This window comes from Hyaena hyaena, unplaced genomic scaffold, assembly GCF_003009895.1.
Source record: "Hyaena hyaena isolate Hyena2069 unplaced genomic scaffold, ASM300989v1 scaffold_584, whole genome shotgun sequence".
Classification (NCBI taxonomy): Eukaryota; Metazoa; Chordata; class Mammalia; order Carnivora; family Hyaenidae; genus Hyaena; species Hyaena hyaena.
Genome location: NW_024081205.1, coordinates 198,068 through 215,551, shown reverse-complemented (window position 1 = coordinate 215,551; position 17,484 = coordinate 198,068). Strand labels below are relative to the sequence as shown.

Below are 17,484 nucleotides of genomic sequence, written 5' to 3'. Positions count from 1 at the left end.
TCAGAGAGAGAGGGAGTCACAGACTGAAACAGGCTCCAGGCTCTGAGCTGGCAGTCAGCACAGAGCCCGACGTGGGGCCCGAACCCACGAACCGCAAGATCATGACCTAAGCGAAAGTCGGACGCTTAACCGACTAAGCCACCCAGGCGCCCCAATGTTTTTCTTTTTTTGAGAGAGAGTGTAAGTGGGGAACAGAGAATCCAAAGCAGGCTCTGTGCTGACAGGCTGACAGCAGCAAGCCCAATGTGGGGCTGGAACTCACAAACCGTGAGATCATGACCTGAGCTGAAGTTGAACACTGAACCAACTGAGCTGCCCAGGTGCCCCTCTCACAGATCCATTTTATATTGGAATGTTTTTTTTTTTTTTTTTTAAGATTTTATTTTTTCAAAGTAATCTTGGGGTGCCTGGGTAGCTCAGTCAGTTGAGTGTCTTCTCTTGATTTTAGCTCAGGTCACGATCCCAGGGTCATGGGTTTGAGCCCCTTATCAGGCTCCATACTCATCGTGGACCTGCCTAAGATTCTCTCTTTCCCTCTGCCCCTCTCCCCTGCTCATGCTTGCGCGCGCGCTCTCTCTCTGTCTCTCTCTGTCTCTCTCCCATACACACACACACACACACACACACACACACACACACAGAGTCAAAAAAAGAAGGGTGGGTACCTGAGTAGCTCAGTCAGTTAAGCATCCAACTCTTGATTTCAACTCAGGTTATGCGATCGAGCCCTGCATTGGGCTCTGCACTGACAGCGTGGGGTCTGATTGGGATTCTCTCTCTCCCTCTCTCTCTATGCCTTTCCTGCTCACCTGCACATGTGGTTGCTCTCTCTCTAAATAAACTTTAAATTAATAAAATAAAATGTTATCTGTACACCCAACATGGAGCTCAAACTTAGAACTTTGAGATCAGGAGTTGCATGCTCTACTGACTGAGCCAGCCAGGTACCTCAAAGCTGGAAATATTTTTTTTAATAATTTTTTTTTAAAAATGGGAGCACCTGTTGGCTCGGTTGATTGAGCATCTGACTTTGGCTCAGGTCATGATTTCACGGTTTGTGGGTTCGAGCCCTGCGTTGGTTTCTGTGCTGACTGCCAGCTCAGAGCCTGGAGCCTGTCTTCAGATTCTGTGTCTCCCTCTCTGTCTGACCCTCCACTGCTCACACTGTCTCTGTCTCTCAAAAATAAATAAAAGATTTTTAAAAAATTTTTAATAATTTTTTAAAAAATGCTTTTTTTGAGGGGGTGAGGAGAGAGAGAAAAAAAATAAGAATAAGCTGGGGAGAGACAGAGAGAAGGAGAGATAGAATCCTAAGCAGGCTGTGCACTGTCATCACAGAGCCCAACATAGGGCTCCATCTCATGAACCATGAGATCATACCCTGAGCCAGAAACAGGAGTGGGACGCTTAACCAACTGAGCCACCCAGGTACTGCTGGAAATATTTTTAAAGTAATACCCCAAGGGCTAATTCAAGTTGAAACAAGATTTAATACTTCAGTAGTGTTAAATTGACAAATTCCAAATAAAAGAATTTGGAAATACATTAATTAGTAGTTGATAATAATACATTAATACTAAATTTTCTCATATTTTGTGTTGTTTTAAGATTAATTTTAGATTTTCTTAATGTTGAAAACCAAATCTCCTCACATGCCCAATTAAATTATTCCTAATTGTTGTTCCTTTCCATGATCTTCAGCATATGATTTCCCCCAACTGTCAGGTCCTTTTGCTTCAGCCTGATTTCCTGTTTACCCACTTAAAAAGTCCATTCAAATGCTTCAAAACTCTGTCCCTCCAAACTTAGGTATCAACAGGATTTGGAGTAGAATTCCTAGATTACCATATATTTTCCTATTCATGGGTAGCTATGAGTTGAGAAAAACTCCATTTTAGGGGAACATAAAAGGACTATTTATACTGTTTCTATATCCCATCCACATTTTTAGTAAGATTTATCAATAAAACCTTCCCTGCAAATAGGGAAGATATTTATTTTTAAATTTTAGAGCACACAAGCAAGGAAGAGGGGCAGAGAGAGAGAGAGGATTTTTTTTTTTTTTAATGTTTGTTTATTTTTGAGAGAGAGCACGAGCTGGGGGAGGGGCAGAGAGAGAGGGAGCTGTCAGCACAGAGCCTGATTTGGGGCTCAAACCCATGAACTGTGAGATCATGACCTGAGCCAGAGTTGGACGCTTAACTGGCTGAGCCACCCAGGCACCCCAAGAGAAAATGAATGTTAAGCAGAGTCCACACCAGCACAGAGCCTGACATGGGGCTCAATCCCACAACCATGAGATCATCATTTGAGCCAAAAATCAAGAGTCAGATGCTTGGGGATGCCTGGGTGGCTCAGTTGGTTAAGTGTTCACCTGTTGATTTTGGCTCAGATCATGATCTGATGGTTTGTGAGATTGAGCCACCTAGAAGCCCCTGTTCCTTTTTTCTTGTTTTGTTTGTTTATTTAACTTTTATTTATCTGGGGGCGCCTGGGTGGCTTAGTCGGTTAAGCGTCCGACTTTCGCTTGGGTCATGATCTCGCTGTTCGTGGGTTCGAGCCCCGCGTCGGGCTCTGTGCTGACTGTCGGCTCAGAGCCTGGAGCCTGTTTCAGAGTCTGTGACTCCCTCTCTCTCTGACCCTCCCCTGCTCACGCTGTCTCTCTCTCTCTCCTAGAAATAAATAAATAAATAAATAAATAATAAATAAAAACATTAAAAAATAACTTTTATTTATCTGTTTTGAAAGAGAGAACATAAGAAGCGGAAGGCCAGAGAGAGGGAGAGAGAGAGAGACTCTTAAGCAGGCTCCATGCTGTCAGCCCAGAGCCCACTGTGGGATTTGATCTCACAAATGATCTCCTGAATCATGAGATCATGACCTGAGCCTAAATCAAAAGTTGGACAGTTAACTGACTCAGCCACCCAGGCACCCTGGTTCCTTTTTTCTAATGCATGTATTCCACACCGTACAGCTAGCTCTACTTGATAGCTTGTTGGTGCTAGTTTCTCCTTGTTTCCCTTGATCGTTAATTAGGCCAGTATTGTGGTTCCCTTGTTGATTGAAAGCCTGTAGTTTCCCTCTTTGTCTTTCTGGCTGTCCTAATTCTGTTTCAGGAGAGAACACAATAAACTTTTCCCACTTAGTTCCCTGGAGAAGCTGAAGTATGACTCGAGGTATTCTGAATCTAGGATTTGACAAATCCTATGTGTGGGTAACTTGGATAATAATAGATACTTCATAAAAATAAATACATTTACATAGCCTAGTAAGAAAACAGTAACAAATTACTCTTTAAGGACTGGTCAAGACCAATTTTGAGGGGCATTATTTTTTCCTTTCTGGAATGATGCACATTAATTAGAATACTTAAAGTGTCATCTATTTTTATTCCATTCAGACAAATGTAGCATATCTTAACATATCGCCTATCTCCATTCTTCATTGTTCATTCTCTTCTGCATCTTCTGTGTCTGTGGTTCAAATAGAATAGTCTCTCTCCTAGTAGCTCTATTGAGGTCTGACTGACATACAATAAATTGCACATATTTAAAACATACAGTTGGATGAATTATGTGTACACTCCTGAAACCATCCCCACAATCAAGATAATGAACATATCTATTGTCCCAAAGTTTTCTCATGCCCTTTTATAATCGACCTCCCACTTGCCCCTCCCTCCTCTCCCCATCCCCAGGCAGCCACTGATCTACTTTCTGTCACTGTATATTAGCTTGCATTTTCTTTCTTTCTTTTTTTTTTTTTTTAATGTTTTTATTTATTTCTAGGAGAGAGAGAGACAGCGTGAGCAGGGGAGGGTCAGAGAGAGAGGGAGTCACAGACTGAAACAGGCTCCAGGCTCTGAGCTGGCAGTCAGCACAGAGCCCGACGCGGGGCTCGAACCCACAAACCGTGAGATCATGACCCAAGCGAAAGTCGGACGCTTAACCGACTAAGCCACCCAGGTGCCCCTAGCTTGCATTTTCTAAAATTTAGCATAAACACAATCATACAGCATTATTCTTTTCTGTCTGGCTTCTTTCATCATAAAGTTTTAGAGATTCGTCCATATTATCATATATATCAATATTTCATGTCCTTTTATAACTGGATAGCATTCTATTGTGTGTACATGTTCTTATAGTGGTTTATCCATTCACCTGTTGTTTGGTGTTTGGAGTGGAATATACTTTTTGAAATAATTATAACCCTGGAATTTTTTTGTTTGTTTGACCAGCTGTTTTCCAGGGATTTATATGCCAAGAAAGTTGAACGAAGGAGCTACTTGAAAAGGTTGTTGGCTTTGCCTTGAATTGACTTCCAGTGATCTATTTCACAGTCTCTTATCTTTGGCAGGCTTTGGTGTTAAGATGTTGAGTACTGCCAACATGAAAAGCAGTCAGTACATTGCCATACATAGCAAACAGATCCGTGGACTGGCTTTCAGCAGTCGGCGCAAAGGTCTCCTGCTCTCCGCTTCCCTAGACAACACTATTAAACTGACCAGGTGAGTGCTTCAGGGAGGACGGTGGGGCCTGGGCTGTTTAGTGTTGAACAGCATGGAGATTAGTATCTGTGTTTAAATGGCCTTAGCTTGCATTTTTTGACCTAAGAGATTGTCTTCTGAGATCCAGATTCATTGAATTTAAAATGTATTGCTTTTCAAAATAGATACAACATCATAAATGGTATGTGTATTGTCCTGTCTGTTTAAAATTATATATGTTACAAAATGCATCTTAAGCCACGCAGAGGAGAGAAACACCCTAGAGATAGTCGAATGACAATACGGAAGGAGCCTTGGTACCTAGCACCATGGGGTTACCGTACCAGCTTGGGACTGCTTATTCCTGGTCTGTTACCAGGATCATTCTGCCTAACAGAAATGCTCATCAGGAACTCACTCTCCTGGGTCATGACTTCTCTCATCAGTAACCTTCAGTTACTACATTTTCTCTTTCATGTGCTCTGTGACGCTCTGAACCAGATCTGAATCTACTTATTGCCTTCATCTTTTAGAAGGTAGTTTTGATCAGATGTCTGATAGTTGGCTTCCTCTTCTGCAGTTAAATCTGAGGAACATCATGATAGCACTATCAGACCTGAGAAGCCTTTTGACTTTTCAAGAATGCTTCAGCTTAATTTGCTCCAAAACTTCATGAAGCATTTGTTTTATATGTATATATATGTTAGGATTTTTTTCTCTAGTAGTGTTAAACAGGTGAAAAGGCTACCTCTGGGTGGTCAGATTATTAGTTGTTATTTTTCTCACAGGTATATTCTAATTTTTCAGCATTGAATATTGATTACCTGTATAATAGATAATTATGGAGAATAGAGTTAGAGTAGGGAATGTACTGTTTAAGTATCTCTTTAATCTTTGATTTCATTATATTTCAAGAGGAAAACCTATAATACCCCAGAATAAATATTTTGGAATTAAAGGGGGTTATCTGGGCAGTCCCTAGAAGAAATTGGAAATCCCAAATAGTTTGGGTGTCGAGATGTGTTCTTAAAAGATTATCATTTCAATGATCATCTTTACATCTTTGTTTTATATTTGATTTCCTGAACGCATGGTTGTAAAACTCTTGTGTCTCCACAGCCTGGAGACAAATACAGTGGTCCAGACTTACAATGCTGGACGTCCTGTCTGGAGCTGTTGCTGGTGTCTTGATGAAACTAATTACATCTATGCTGGACTGGTCAATGGGTCAATTCTGGTGTATGACCTTCGAAACACGAGCCATCATCTCCAGGAGTTAGTACCCCAGAAAGCCAGGTGGGTAGCTACTCACTTTTCCCCTGTAGAGGCTTTCTCTTGCACCGTTGTATGAATCCTCTCTTTTGAGAGTGCTTCACAGTTGATCAGTTTCTCAGAGGGCAGTTCTGAGCCCAGTGAGGTGTTGTCACTTGGGAATCACTTAAGATCCTTAGAGTATGTGTTCGTGATATTTCTACATCGTAGAAAGCCCTGGTACCAAGTATAGCCAGGTTTATAGGGTCACTCATCCCATAGCGCGGCAAAATGAAGTCAGGTCCATGTTCAGAACCAAGGTCCAATGGATAGGAGCTATGTGACCTTGGCCACGGTTCTTGGCTTGTTACACAGACTTGCTTTAATAGCCACGTGTCTAACACATAGGAAGAGGTCAATAAAAGGTAGGCCTACAAAAAAAGGATTTAAAACTTCCCAAGTCCCTAGCTAAGCCAACTCAGTCTAAAGATACCATATTACTGTGATTTATCATTTATAACCATTTACAAAGTTGGGAGGTTTATAAAGTCAGCCCAGATTCTGAGGATGGGTGGTCACCAGCACCGCTGTGACTCTTCAGAATGAGTGGAGTACTTTTTGGGCATAATATTCCCTGAAGGCTTAAGGTTCTCAAAGGGAGCTGTGGAGGCGCATCTGGGTTGCTCACTCAGTTGGGTTTCCAACTTCAGCTCAGGTCATGATCTTATAGTCTGTGAGTTTGAGCCTGGCATCGGGCTCTGCTGACAGCTCAGAGCGTGGAGCCTCCTTCAGATTCTGTGTCTCCTTCTCTCTCTGGCCCTCCCCCACTCATTCTCTGTCTCTCTCTGTCTCTCAAAAATCAATAAATGTTAATAAAAATTTTTAAAAAGGAGAACTGGAGTCTGACCTAGGCCAAAATGAGAAGTATCTTAAATGAGAACTTCCATTTCCAATTTGAATATATATTAAAAAGGGAGCATAAGCATCTAAACATAAAGATATCACAGTAGTAATAATTGCTTGAGAAAATCTAGGCTCAGCACTTTGAAGTCTTTTCATTTGCATGGGGTTAGAATCATGCTTCAGTTATGTGGTCTGTGGGCCTGAAGATGACTGGTGTAAACTTCTAGAAGTGTAAACTTCTAGAATGGATGCGTAGTAACTGCCATTGATTGTAGAGGGATCCACTCAAGAATAGGTAATAAAATAGAGCAGATAGCAAGGAAAGAATAGTTGTCTGCAGTGTTCATTTCTGATGTACTTTGCTTCATTGTGACATGACAGGGCAATGAAAGAAGGCAGGCACAGGGACCACTTCGGCAACTTCAGCAGAAACAAGTCTTGTGTCTTGTTTTATGTCAGGAACATATCTACAGGCTGATACTTCTGAGAGAATTCTTGGCATACAGTCCTGGTCATATGCTTGCAGAAAGAGATTTAGAACATTTCTAAAGAAACCATCTTGTTTCTGAATTAGAATGTAGTTTGTTCAGGGGCGCCTGGCTGGCTCAGTCGGAAGAGCATGTGACTCTTGATATCAGGGTCATGAGTTCGAGCTCCACATTGGGTGTAGAGATTACTTACATAAGTCTAAAAGTTTTTGCTTCAGACTATATTTTAATTGAAGGATCTGTCAACTGCACCTTGGAAACCTTATTAGATGTATAAGCTACATTTCCTTTCTGACTTTTCCTTATGTGTACGTCTAACCCCATTTCTAGAAGCTTCACACTAGTCAATCTTCCTTGTAATTGTGATCTTGTTGTATTAAATTTCCTAGTCCTTTTTTCTAAATTAAAAAAAATTTTTTTTAATGTTTGTTTATTTTTGAGAGAGAGAGAGAGAGAGAGAGACAGAAGAGATAAATTACAAGTGGGAGAGGGGCAGAGAGGGAGGGAGACACAGGATCTGAAGGAGCTGTCACCACAGAGCCCATTGCAGGGCTCACTCTCAGGAACCACAAGATCATGACCTGAGCCGAAGTTAGATGCTTAACCGACTGAGCCACCCAGGTGCCCCCCTAGTCATTTTTTTAAAAAACTGTTCTTAGAACGTACGAAATGTCCTCTGAAATCGGATGCAAAAGATTATACGTGTACTCTTCTAAAGTTTCTGCAGAGTAGGTTGGTAGATTTTACCAAATGTCAAAGGATAGAGACCCACAGAAGTTGTTTATTAAAAAAAATTTTTTTTTTGAATGTTTACTTTTAAGAGATAGAGACAGAGCACGAGTGGGGGAGGGACAGAGAGTGAGGGGAATCCAAACCAGGCTCCAGGCTCTGAGCTGTCAGCAGCACAGAACCTGATGTGGGGCTCAAAGTCACAAACTGAGACCATGACCTAAACCAAAGTCAGATGCTTGACGGACTAAGCCACCCAGACTCCCCCGGTCTTTAACGGTAAAGGTCAGAATGCGCTTGAGGGCTCCTACTAGTGGGGTCTGGAGTAGTACAAGTATTGGAATGTGAGACATGGTTTCCTTCCTTTCCCTTCAGATGCCCACTGGTATCCCTGTCATACATACCCAGAGCTGCCTCAGCTGCATTTCCTTACGGTGGCGTGTTGGCTGGAACCTTGGAGCACGCTTCCTTCTGGGAGCTAAAAATGGGCTTTTCCCATTGGCCTCATGTGCTGCCCATGGAGCCAGGGGGTTGCGTAGACTTTCAGACGGAGAGCAGCACCCGACACTGTCTTGTGACCTACAGGCCTGGTGAGTGCTGGGACGCCCTGGGTCTGGGAGCAGCTCTGTTCACGAAAGGTGAGGAGAGCTTGCCCTGCCCTGACGCTGGAGGGCCCCTTGCTGGCTAACAGCTCTAGCTACTACATTGAAGATAGGGGCTCCACATTCCCCCATCAGTCCCACCTCTGCCCCTCACTTATGTGAACCAGCACAAATTCTGCCAGGTGCGCCCCGGAGTGAGTTAGCCCCTTTAGGAGCCCCTGTGATTTAAAACAGTAATAGAATAAAGAGGCCTGCTCCGGAGGCCAGTGCGTCCCCCTCATCGTGGTTTCGTGTCATCTGCCTGCCCTTAAGAAAGATAAAAACCCAGGCAGGGGCAGGGCAGGATAAAGTGATTTTACTAAAAAGGATAGCTTACACCGAGAATTGTTTCCTTCATTGGCAAAATCTATTGTAGGTAACTTGCTTTATCCTAGCCTGGGGTTTGGAATTTCATCTGTGCTGTATTATTTTGCTCTTGTTACTATGTTGCTTTGTAGCTATTCTTGATGATCTATAAATGGTGGCTCTTGCACTCCAGTAGTTTGTAAGCATCTGAGATTCACGTTCTTCATTAATTTCTTTGAATCATTCCCATGGAGCAACACTGATTCTCTGTCCTGTAGATAAGAATCACAACACTTTACGAAGTGTGCTGATGGAGATGTCCTACACACTGGACGGTGCTGGAGAACCGGTCTGTTCCTGTCATCCTGTGCAAACATTCCTTGGGGGACCCACGTGCAAACTACTGACCAAAAGTGCCATTTTCCAAAACCCAGAGAGTGATGGCAGCATCCTAGTGTGTGCTGGGGATGAAGCATCAAATTCTGCCCTGGTGAGCCATTTATTTTCTTCTACGGGAGTATATAGAGCAAAAAGCCAAATTCTCCTTAATTGCACACACCTGTGTATGTGCCTATGCATGGTTGCTTATTTTTACACAAGGCACACTGGGCATGCCACTCTATAACTTGCTCTTTTCCTATTTAGCTTCCTAGCTTAGATATCTTCCATTTCAGTACCTAGATTTGCCCCTTTCTTTTTTTTTTTTTTATGTGAGCTGTAGTGTCCCATGGGCCATCTTGTGAATATTTTTTAAAAAATAAGGAACTACTGAAACCCTTATAAAATAATTGATTCAGGCACCAATTTCGTCAGTTCAGGATAAAAGCAAAAGATGAATGATTGATGGGGGTGGTAGAGTGGAGGGGTCAGTCTTTCACAACCTGAATAGGTTGATCAATCTTAATATCACTATAAGTGGGTTAACAAAAATGATTTGCCTCTTTAAAAAAATGTATTTATTTTGAGAGAGCACGTGTGTGTGTGTGAGCAGGGCAGGGGCAGAGAGAGGGAGTGAGAGAGGATCCCAAGCAGGTTCCGTATTGTCAGCAAGGAACCTAATATGGGGCTCAGACTCAAAAATTACAAGATCAGGACCTGAGCCAAAATCAAGAATCAGATGCTTAACCGAGTGAGCCACCCATCTGCCCTAGTTTGCCTCTTGATAGAAGACAATATGAAGTACATAGTGCCTTCTATGAGATGCCCTTGGACCTAAATCTAATCAAGCTTTGGAGCATTGCCAAACAATACAGTTGCGCTAGCCACATGCACTCTTGAAATCTGATTAGTGTGAATGAAGACCTTAATTTTTAAATTTTTATTTAATTTTAATTTTAATAGCTTTATGTGGCTAGTGGCCACCATATTGGATAACATCACTATAGAGTAAGGGTAAAATGATATGAAGTCCGTAAAGAAAACAATAGAATCAGTGAAGCAGATGTGGTGAAAGCTTAATAATTTGTTGTACTACTATACTTTTTATTAAAGATTTTTTTTTCAAAACAGGCATACTTGGGTAGCTCAGTTGATTGGTCATCCAACTCTAGCTCAGGTCATGATCTCACAGCTCATGTGTTCGAGCCCCGCATCAGGCTCTGTGCTGACATCTTAGAGCCTGGAGGCCGCTACAGATTCTCTCTCCCTCTCTCTCCACCCTTCCCCCCACTTTGCTCTGTCTCTCTCTCTGTTTCTCAAAAATAAATGTTTAAAACGTTACTAAAGGAGTGCCTGCATGGCTCAGTTAGTTAAGCATCCAACTTTGGCTCAGGTCATGATCCCACAGTTGGTGGGTTCAAGCCCCACATCGAGCTCTGCTGACAGCTCAGAGCGTGGAGCCTGCTTCAGATTCTGTGTCTCCTTCTCTCTCTCTGCCCCTCCCCCACTCATGCTGTTTCTCTCTGTCTCAAAAATAAATAAACATTAAAATTTTTTTAAATATATAAATAATTTTTAAAAACTTATTAAAAAATAATTACTCATAACAAAACATTTTGAAAAGGAAAAGAAAGCACTAGTTAGAAGATAGATTTCATGAGGGCAGACAGAGAAAGGGACTTTCTGTCTTGCTGACTCTTCTGTCCTCAGAAGAGTTGCTGGCACCTTGATGGAAGGGCTGAATGCTAGGCTTGCTTTTCAGAGGTAGACTCGTTGCTGATTAGAGTGGCAGAGCCCACACCCGAACGATGTTTTGTATCCTGGCTTTGCGAAGGTCAGGAACGATCTCTTGTGCTCCCCAGGCAGTGCTCTTGCTGCAGCCCTTTCAAAGTTGTCTGCTGACATTAAGGAGTACACTTGTGATGAGCATCGGGTGTTGTATGCAACTGTGGACTTGCTATATTGTACACCTAAAACTAAAAAACTGTATGTTAACTAACTGGAATTTAAATAAAAATTTTTTTAAAACCCACAAAGTTGTCTGATGATAAAGCAAGCAAGTCCCCCAGCTGAATTGAATGACTCCTGACCCTGAACTCTGTCTGTCTTCTCTAGCTGTGGGATGCTGGCAGTGGCTCGTTGCTGCAGGAACTGCAGGTGGATCAGCCCGTCTTGGACATCTGCCCATTTGAGGTGAACCACAGCAGCTACCTGGCTACCTTAACAGAGAAGACGGTCCACTTATATAGGTGGGAGTGACTGTGTCTGGGACTTGTCAGGCATGCTGCTGGTGAATGGTGAATGTCGTTTGCTGGCTCCTGACAGCCCTGAGCAAGATCTCTGCTTATTGCCTGTGGCCTAGAACTTCTGGGATCACGGTTGCTTTGGATTAATGTGATTCTAAGACTCCAGGTCACTGAAACACTACAGACTGTGTATTTGTGGTGTCCATCCAAAGAATAAGTGATTGGTACTCCATCTACATTATCATTATCTTGGGCTCAGAGCCTTCACAAATCTGTTGAGAATCTGTGTTTTTAATCAGACATTCTACGGGACACCCTCCCAGCAGTCATTTAGAATGAGTGTGCACCAAGCATTTTCTGGAGGATGTGACACCCACCCAAGTGGTCTTGTCACTTGAACTTTATGACTCAGGAACGAATGCTTATGTCCCAGAAGAGATTGACCATCTCTGTGTTGCATGGATGCAGAAGAGTCTTCAGTTGAACACAAGAGGGCACTGTGGATGAAGAATTCGATCCATTTCTGACCTTGTTTGTTGACAGCCTTTCAGTTCCTTGGCCTCATCCCCGCAGAAGTGTGCGGTAGAGCACATCTGGTCTACCTTGTGGCAGCAACAGATCTATCCAGGTGTGCAGTGCTGGGCTGTTGTCAGGCCCAGTGATGGAGGCAGCTGGTGAGCGGTAGACCCTTTGGGACGCTGAGTGCAGTAGGTTCATCACATCGTGGGAGCCAAGGGAAAAGACCAACTGTTGGAGCAGTGGGGAAGCCTCACTTTTTCTTGCTATCCGAGGATCTCGGGATTGATTTTATATAAGCCGGTGCTCTGAAGACCCCCCGTTTTCCCTCTTACTAGGAAAAGATGAGTGACATGTCACAGCTCTTGTTTGGTTCTCTCCTAGTAAAAGGGTTCAAGGGCGAAGAGCTAAGCAAGAGAGGCTTACAAAAGAGAAGCTGCTGAAAACAAGGTAAAGCCTTCCTCGTGTGAGCCTGGTGTTTGACTTCAGCTTCCTCTGATACGCCTCCCTTCCTAGCCTTTTTAAAGAGTCTTGTGAGTGAAGTAGTTATTCTCAGGAAGATAAGAGTGGTCGGAGACCTGTGTGGATTGCAGGGAGAAGCCCATCAGCTTTTGTTTCAACCGCAGATTGTCCAGCGTTGCGAACTTCACTTTTCTCCCATAGAGGGAAAGTTTCGGTTTTTATGTGTTTGCTTTGCCTGCGGCTGCTCTGCTAAACCGCAGTCTGCAGTAGAACACGCCTCAAGGTGTGGGCGGTCAGTGCCTCGTTCTTGGAAGCAGGATGGCCAACAGTGTGACTTTTTAAAATAATTGTTCCAGAAGTGTTATTATTTTTATTTTAAAACTGTTCTGGCCGACAACTCCTGAGCTGTTTCCAGCATTTCTCACCAGCAAAGGGTAATTGTAATAGATTTCCCCAGAGTTCCAAGTTCTAGTTGTGCCTTCTAAAGAGTGGCCTCCTTCTATTTTAGGACATCTTCCAAAATGCCAGTTTCCAGATGCTGGGAAAGAGCCTGTTTTTCTCAGAGGAGCTACTCCTTTCAGTATGTTGATGATTGAGAATGACAGCCCAGGCCCAGAGCATCAGTGGCAGAAAGGGATTTGAACTCCTCTGGTTTCCACACATCGTCAGAGGATGCAGTCGGCAGGCCCTGGCTGGCTTTGTCTTTGGCCAGGACAAAACCCACGGTAGGGTTAGGATTTGACCACGGCTGATGCTCATTGATTTCCCCCAAGCACAGGAACCAAGGGACTTACTGCCAGGGAAGTTGGGTGAATCTCATATCTTGCCAATTCTTGCATTTCTCCAGTAAATTTGGATGTTTTAGAGATAAATATATATGATTTCTCCCAAGGAAAAGACCTTGCCCTCAGCCATCCTACCCCTGCACCCCTCAGCCTGCAGGAGATTACCTCTGTAGTCCCAGGCTCAGGGGTCCTGTGCTGCAGCAGCTCTGCCCCAACAAGTTCGTCACCTGTGTCTCTGAGTTAGTTTTCCCATATGAGGGTTTGGAGTTAAGCAGACTCAAAGTATCTTATTGGTGTGTATATCCTTGTACCTGCTTTGACAGACCGGGCAGTGGGATCTCTCTTCATGTCCTGTGTTTATGTTTTAATTAAAAAATAAAGCATTTGTTATGTGTACCAACTCCTGGTGTCTTTTGCCTCTTTGACTGCCCGAGCCACGAACGTGTCTGCCTCTTGGGAAAGGGGTCCAGTCTCAGCCTGGTAGATGTCTTCTTTTCATCTAGTAGTAGGTCTGAATTACATGGGATCGTCCCTGGATCTGAAGTAAACGTCTTATTTAAATTGATGAGGTGGTTGAGGTGGCTTAACTGGCAATTCTGTTCTGCTGTTGCTAGTGGGAAGCTGTGTGTTTGCTTCCTAAGAACTTACCCACACTGGTTATTTGTCTGTTTGCTCTGAGATCCAAAGGGCTTAATCTTGGAAACTACACTTCACAGACGCCTTTTGCCTGTGGGCTTCCTTGTTACTTTCTTTGAATCTGGAAAACTGTAGTATGGGGGAGCAGGGAGTGCCAGAGAGGATTTACCTGTTTCTTTCTTTCAGTCTTTGGCAGCACCAGGTCAGCGGCGGCGGCCCTGGGCAAGCGTGGACTCTGGGCCTCTGCTCAGCACCGTTCTGGTCTCTTGCCACAGTGTCTCTATTGTATTTAGTTCAGGTATTTCTGTTGCCATAAATCATGGTTCTGGGATTAGATCGGAAAGGCTGAAAATGGTTTCCAGCTGAACAGCAAACAGAGTACGCTAGATTCCAGGAGGACCAGGTCCATAGGTATAGGCTTGCTGCTGTCACGGAGCTGGTGCTCCAACACCAAATGACAGAGGTCCTGGAAGGAACCCCCGCATTCCTAAGAAACCCACCACCATTATTTTCTCTTCCACGGTACTCTTGTTTCCCATCTCGGTGACTGGTTGTCAGATGAAATTCTGGAAACAGACATTTGTATGTCCTTGTCTTTTAATGAGTCAACTTCTGGGTGTTGGTAATAATTGCTTCTGGTTTATTTATCCCTTTATAGTTTACAAAGTCCCTTCCTAATCTATTGATTAATTTTTAAGCAATGTTGTAGAATAAGTATTGTTCTTCCAATTAACAGGGGAAGAAACAATTAAAAATCTTATTAAAGGAAAATGATGGTGGCCCTTAATTAAATTTTACATATCCTCATGTTTACATCCTGTACCTGACATTACTGACAGCTACCCAGGATCTGGGAAACCTGGGTGGAAGTTCACTTTCACTCTTGACAGCTCCGTCTCCAACACAGCTGAGGCTGGCTGATTCCCTACAAATTGTTCCTCCTGCATTTAAAATGAAAATAAAGCAGACAGTCATAAATTTTATTGTGACACTTTACACTCTCTGGGTGCCGAGGCTGGGAACACCACCACCTGGTGGAAGAGGCTAGACACATGGCTAGAACCACCCAGGGCAGGGCTCATCACAGAGGTCAGCTGAAGAGGAGGAAAAAACAAAACAAAACAGTGGAGCCGTGTGTTTGCTCTAGAAAGCAGGGTGCAGGGCGGGCTAAATAAGGAGCCTGCTGTGGAGATGGGATGTGAGGAGGGCTGCCATGGCCATGAACCCTTGCTAGCCCCTAAAAGTAACAACAGCTTTATCCATATATGGCTACAGCCAGCAGAAGGGTTCACCTAGAGGCTGGACATGGGCCGAAGCTAACAATATCTGGATTTGGTTAAAAGGAAATGTTATCCACTGCGAGGAAAACAAAGGAAATTCAGAACTTAGCAGATGATTGGCTCAGCAGACCTGGTGATTCTGCTCTGGAAGCTGAGCTCTGTGTGAGCTGCCAACAGTTGGATGGACTGTGAGTTAATGAAAGTGGGGGGCTTGGCAGACCACTTGTTCTTGAAATAAAGGAGGGAATATCTGCCCCTAGATAAAGACCCTGCCATCTGATTAAAATGTCACTGCTAGGTTAAAGCAGTGTTTCCAGAAGGGTCCTGGCAGATTCCTAGGCTGGAGCCATGGTGGAGTTGTTGGATGTTGGTGTGGCTCAATTGTTTCTTTAAACATAGTGTAGAAAATTGATTGTTAATCAAAAGAACCGGGGATCTTTTGAAAAAGACGATTGTCAAATTAGTCAGGGACAAAGAAGAAGGAATGAGGGCCTAACTTAAGAAAGGGTGTTGAGGACAGGAGAGGAGAATTGCTGTGCAACTGTGAGCCCTGTGAAGTGCTGACACCTGACTTGTACCCCTGTGGAAGCTCTAGAATTGACCATGACCCCGGTTTGCCTCATGAAGATGGTATCCTGACTGTCAAGAGTGACACTGCTTCACTAGGTAAATGTGTTCCTTCCCTCAGCTCACGTGAGTCACTTGCTACCTGTGTCAAGGAAAGGAAACCTACATTATTAGATGGTAACATTTATGTCTCTGATGAAGACCCTCCCTCTCCCCAAAAAAGGCACGAAATTCTTGTAGAGTAAGGACCACAGTTTGTGCAACTTGGCAAATTGTTGTAAGGGAGGTAAAGACATCCAAACTCTCAAAAGCTGGGTTCCTCTCTGGGTCTTAGATTCTCAGCCTAGATAATCACTGACATGTCTGTGACAGACAGAGTTAGGTCCCTTAGCTGCATAATTTGGGGGTGCCTGGAAGCATGTTGTTACATTTTTCTTTTTTTTTATTTTGAGAGAGACAGACAGTGTAAATAAGGGAAGGGCAGAGAGAGAAGGAGAGAAAAGAATCCCAAGCAGGCTCCACACTGTGAGCACAGATCCAGAGGTGGGGCTCAAACTCATGAAAACATGAGATCATGTCCTGAGCTGAAACCAAGAGTAGCACGCTTAACCGACTGAGCCACCCAAGGGACCCTGTTATTACATGTTTCATCCCTAAAGTCCCAATGTTATGGTACACCTTTTACAGAGTTTGCCCAGGTATGGTGGCCATGAAAATGAGCCACTCAGAACTCCAACGATGGGGAGCATAATTGACTGCTCTTCCAACTTGATAAACTCTGAAGATCCATAACTGCATCCACAGCAGGGCCACACTTCCCAAGGGTTGCTCCAGCCACTGACTGACGATGGCAGGGATACCGAGAGGCCCACTTCTAGGATAGGCTAAACTCCTGACAGGCAGCTTTAGCACGTGGAGTCTCCCATGACCTTCGCCAAACTTTCCTAGAGTTGAAGTTCGTCTAAATTCAGTCTAAGTTGTTGCCACCCATCCATCCTTCCATCCCTCTCCGTTTCGCACAGGGTCAGACCTGCATCATGTTTAATGCCTCTTTCACTCACCAATTTTTCCTAGAGATGTTATCTATGATAAATTTTTTCATGGTTGGATCCCCCTCTTTATTTTTTAATGTTTATTTTTTAGAGACAGAGTGCGAGCACGGGAAGGGCAGAGAGAGGAAGACACAGAATCCGAAGCAGGCTCCAGGCTCTGAGCTGTCAGCACAGAACTGGATGCAAGCCAGAAGTCACGATCCATGAGATCATGACCTGAGCCGAAGTCAGATGTTCAACTGACTGAGCCACCCAGGCGCCGCCCCCCTCCTGTTTTTGCTATTTTTTGTATTATGGTAAAATGCACGGGGACGCCTGGGTGGTTCAGTCAGTTAAGCGTCCGACTTCAGCTCAGGTGATCTCCTGGCTCATGAGTGCCGACAGCTCAGAGCCTGGAACCTGCTTTGCATTCTGTGTCTCCCTCTCTCTCTGCCTGTCCCCTGCTGGTACTCTGTCACTCTCTCAAAAGTAAATAAACATTAATTTTTTTTAATTTGAAAAAATTTTTTTATCTTTATTTTTGATAAAGAGAGAGACAGTGCAAGTAGGGGAAGAACAGAGAGAGGGAGACAAAGAATCCAAAGCAGGATCCAGGCTCTGAGCTGTCAGCACAGAGCCCATTGCGGAGCTCGAACCCACTAACCATGAGTTCATGACCTGAGCTGAAGTCAGACGCTTAACCAATGGAGCCACCCAGGCGCCCCCCAAAACTTTCTTTTTTAAATGGACATAACAAAATATACCATCTTACACATGTT

At 43.8% G+C, this 17,484-nt stretch overlaps 1 protein-coding gene across 3 annotated transcripts in view; it reads left to right on the top strand.

The window, feature by feature from the left end:
• RFWD3 (ring finger and WD repeat domain 3) overlaps positions 1-13,592 on the top strand; it is a 59,772-nt gene extending 46,180 nt beyond the window's left edge. For all 3 annotated transcript variants that reach the window (XM_039256447.1, XM_039256446.1, XM_039256448.1), the window contains 5 exons: positions 4,357-4,507; positions 5,606-5,782; positions 8,233-8,447; positions 9,083-9,294; positions 11,298-13,592. In XM_039256447.1, the coding sequence (XP_039112378.1) occupies positions 4,357-4,507; positions 5,606-5,782; positions 8,233-8,447; positions 9,083-9,294; positions 11,298-11,441 (899 nt within the window). In that variant the 3' untranslated portion in view covers positions 11,442-13,592. The remainder of the gene's footprint in view (positions 1-4,356; positions 4,508-5,605; positions 5,783-8,232; positions 8,448-9,082; positions 9,295-11,297) is intronic.
• The last annotated feature ends 3,892 nt before the right edge of the window (positions 13,593-17,484 follow it).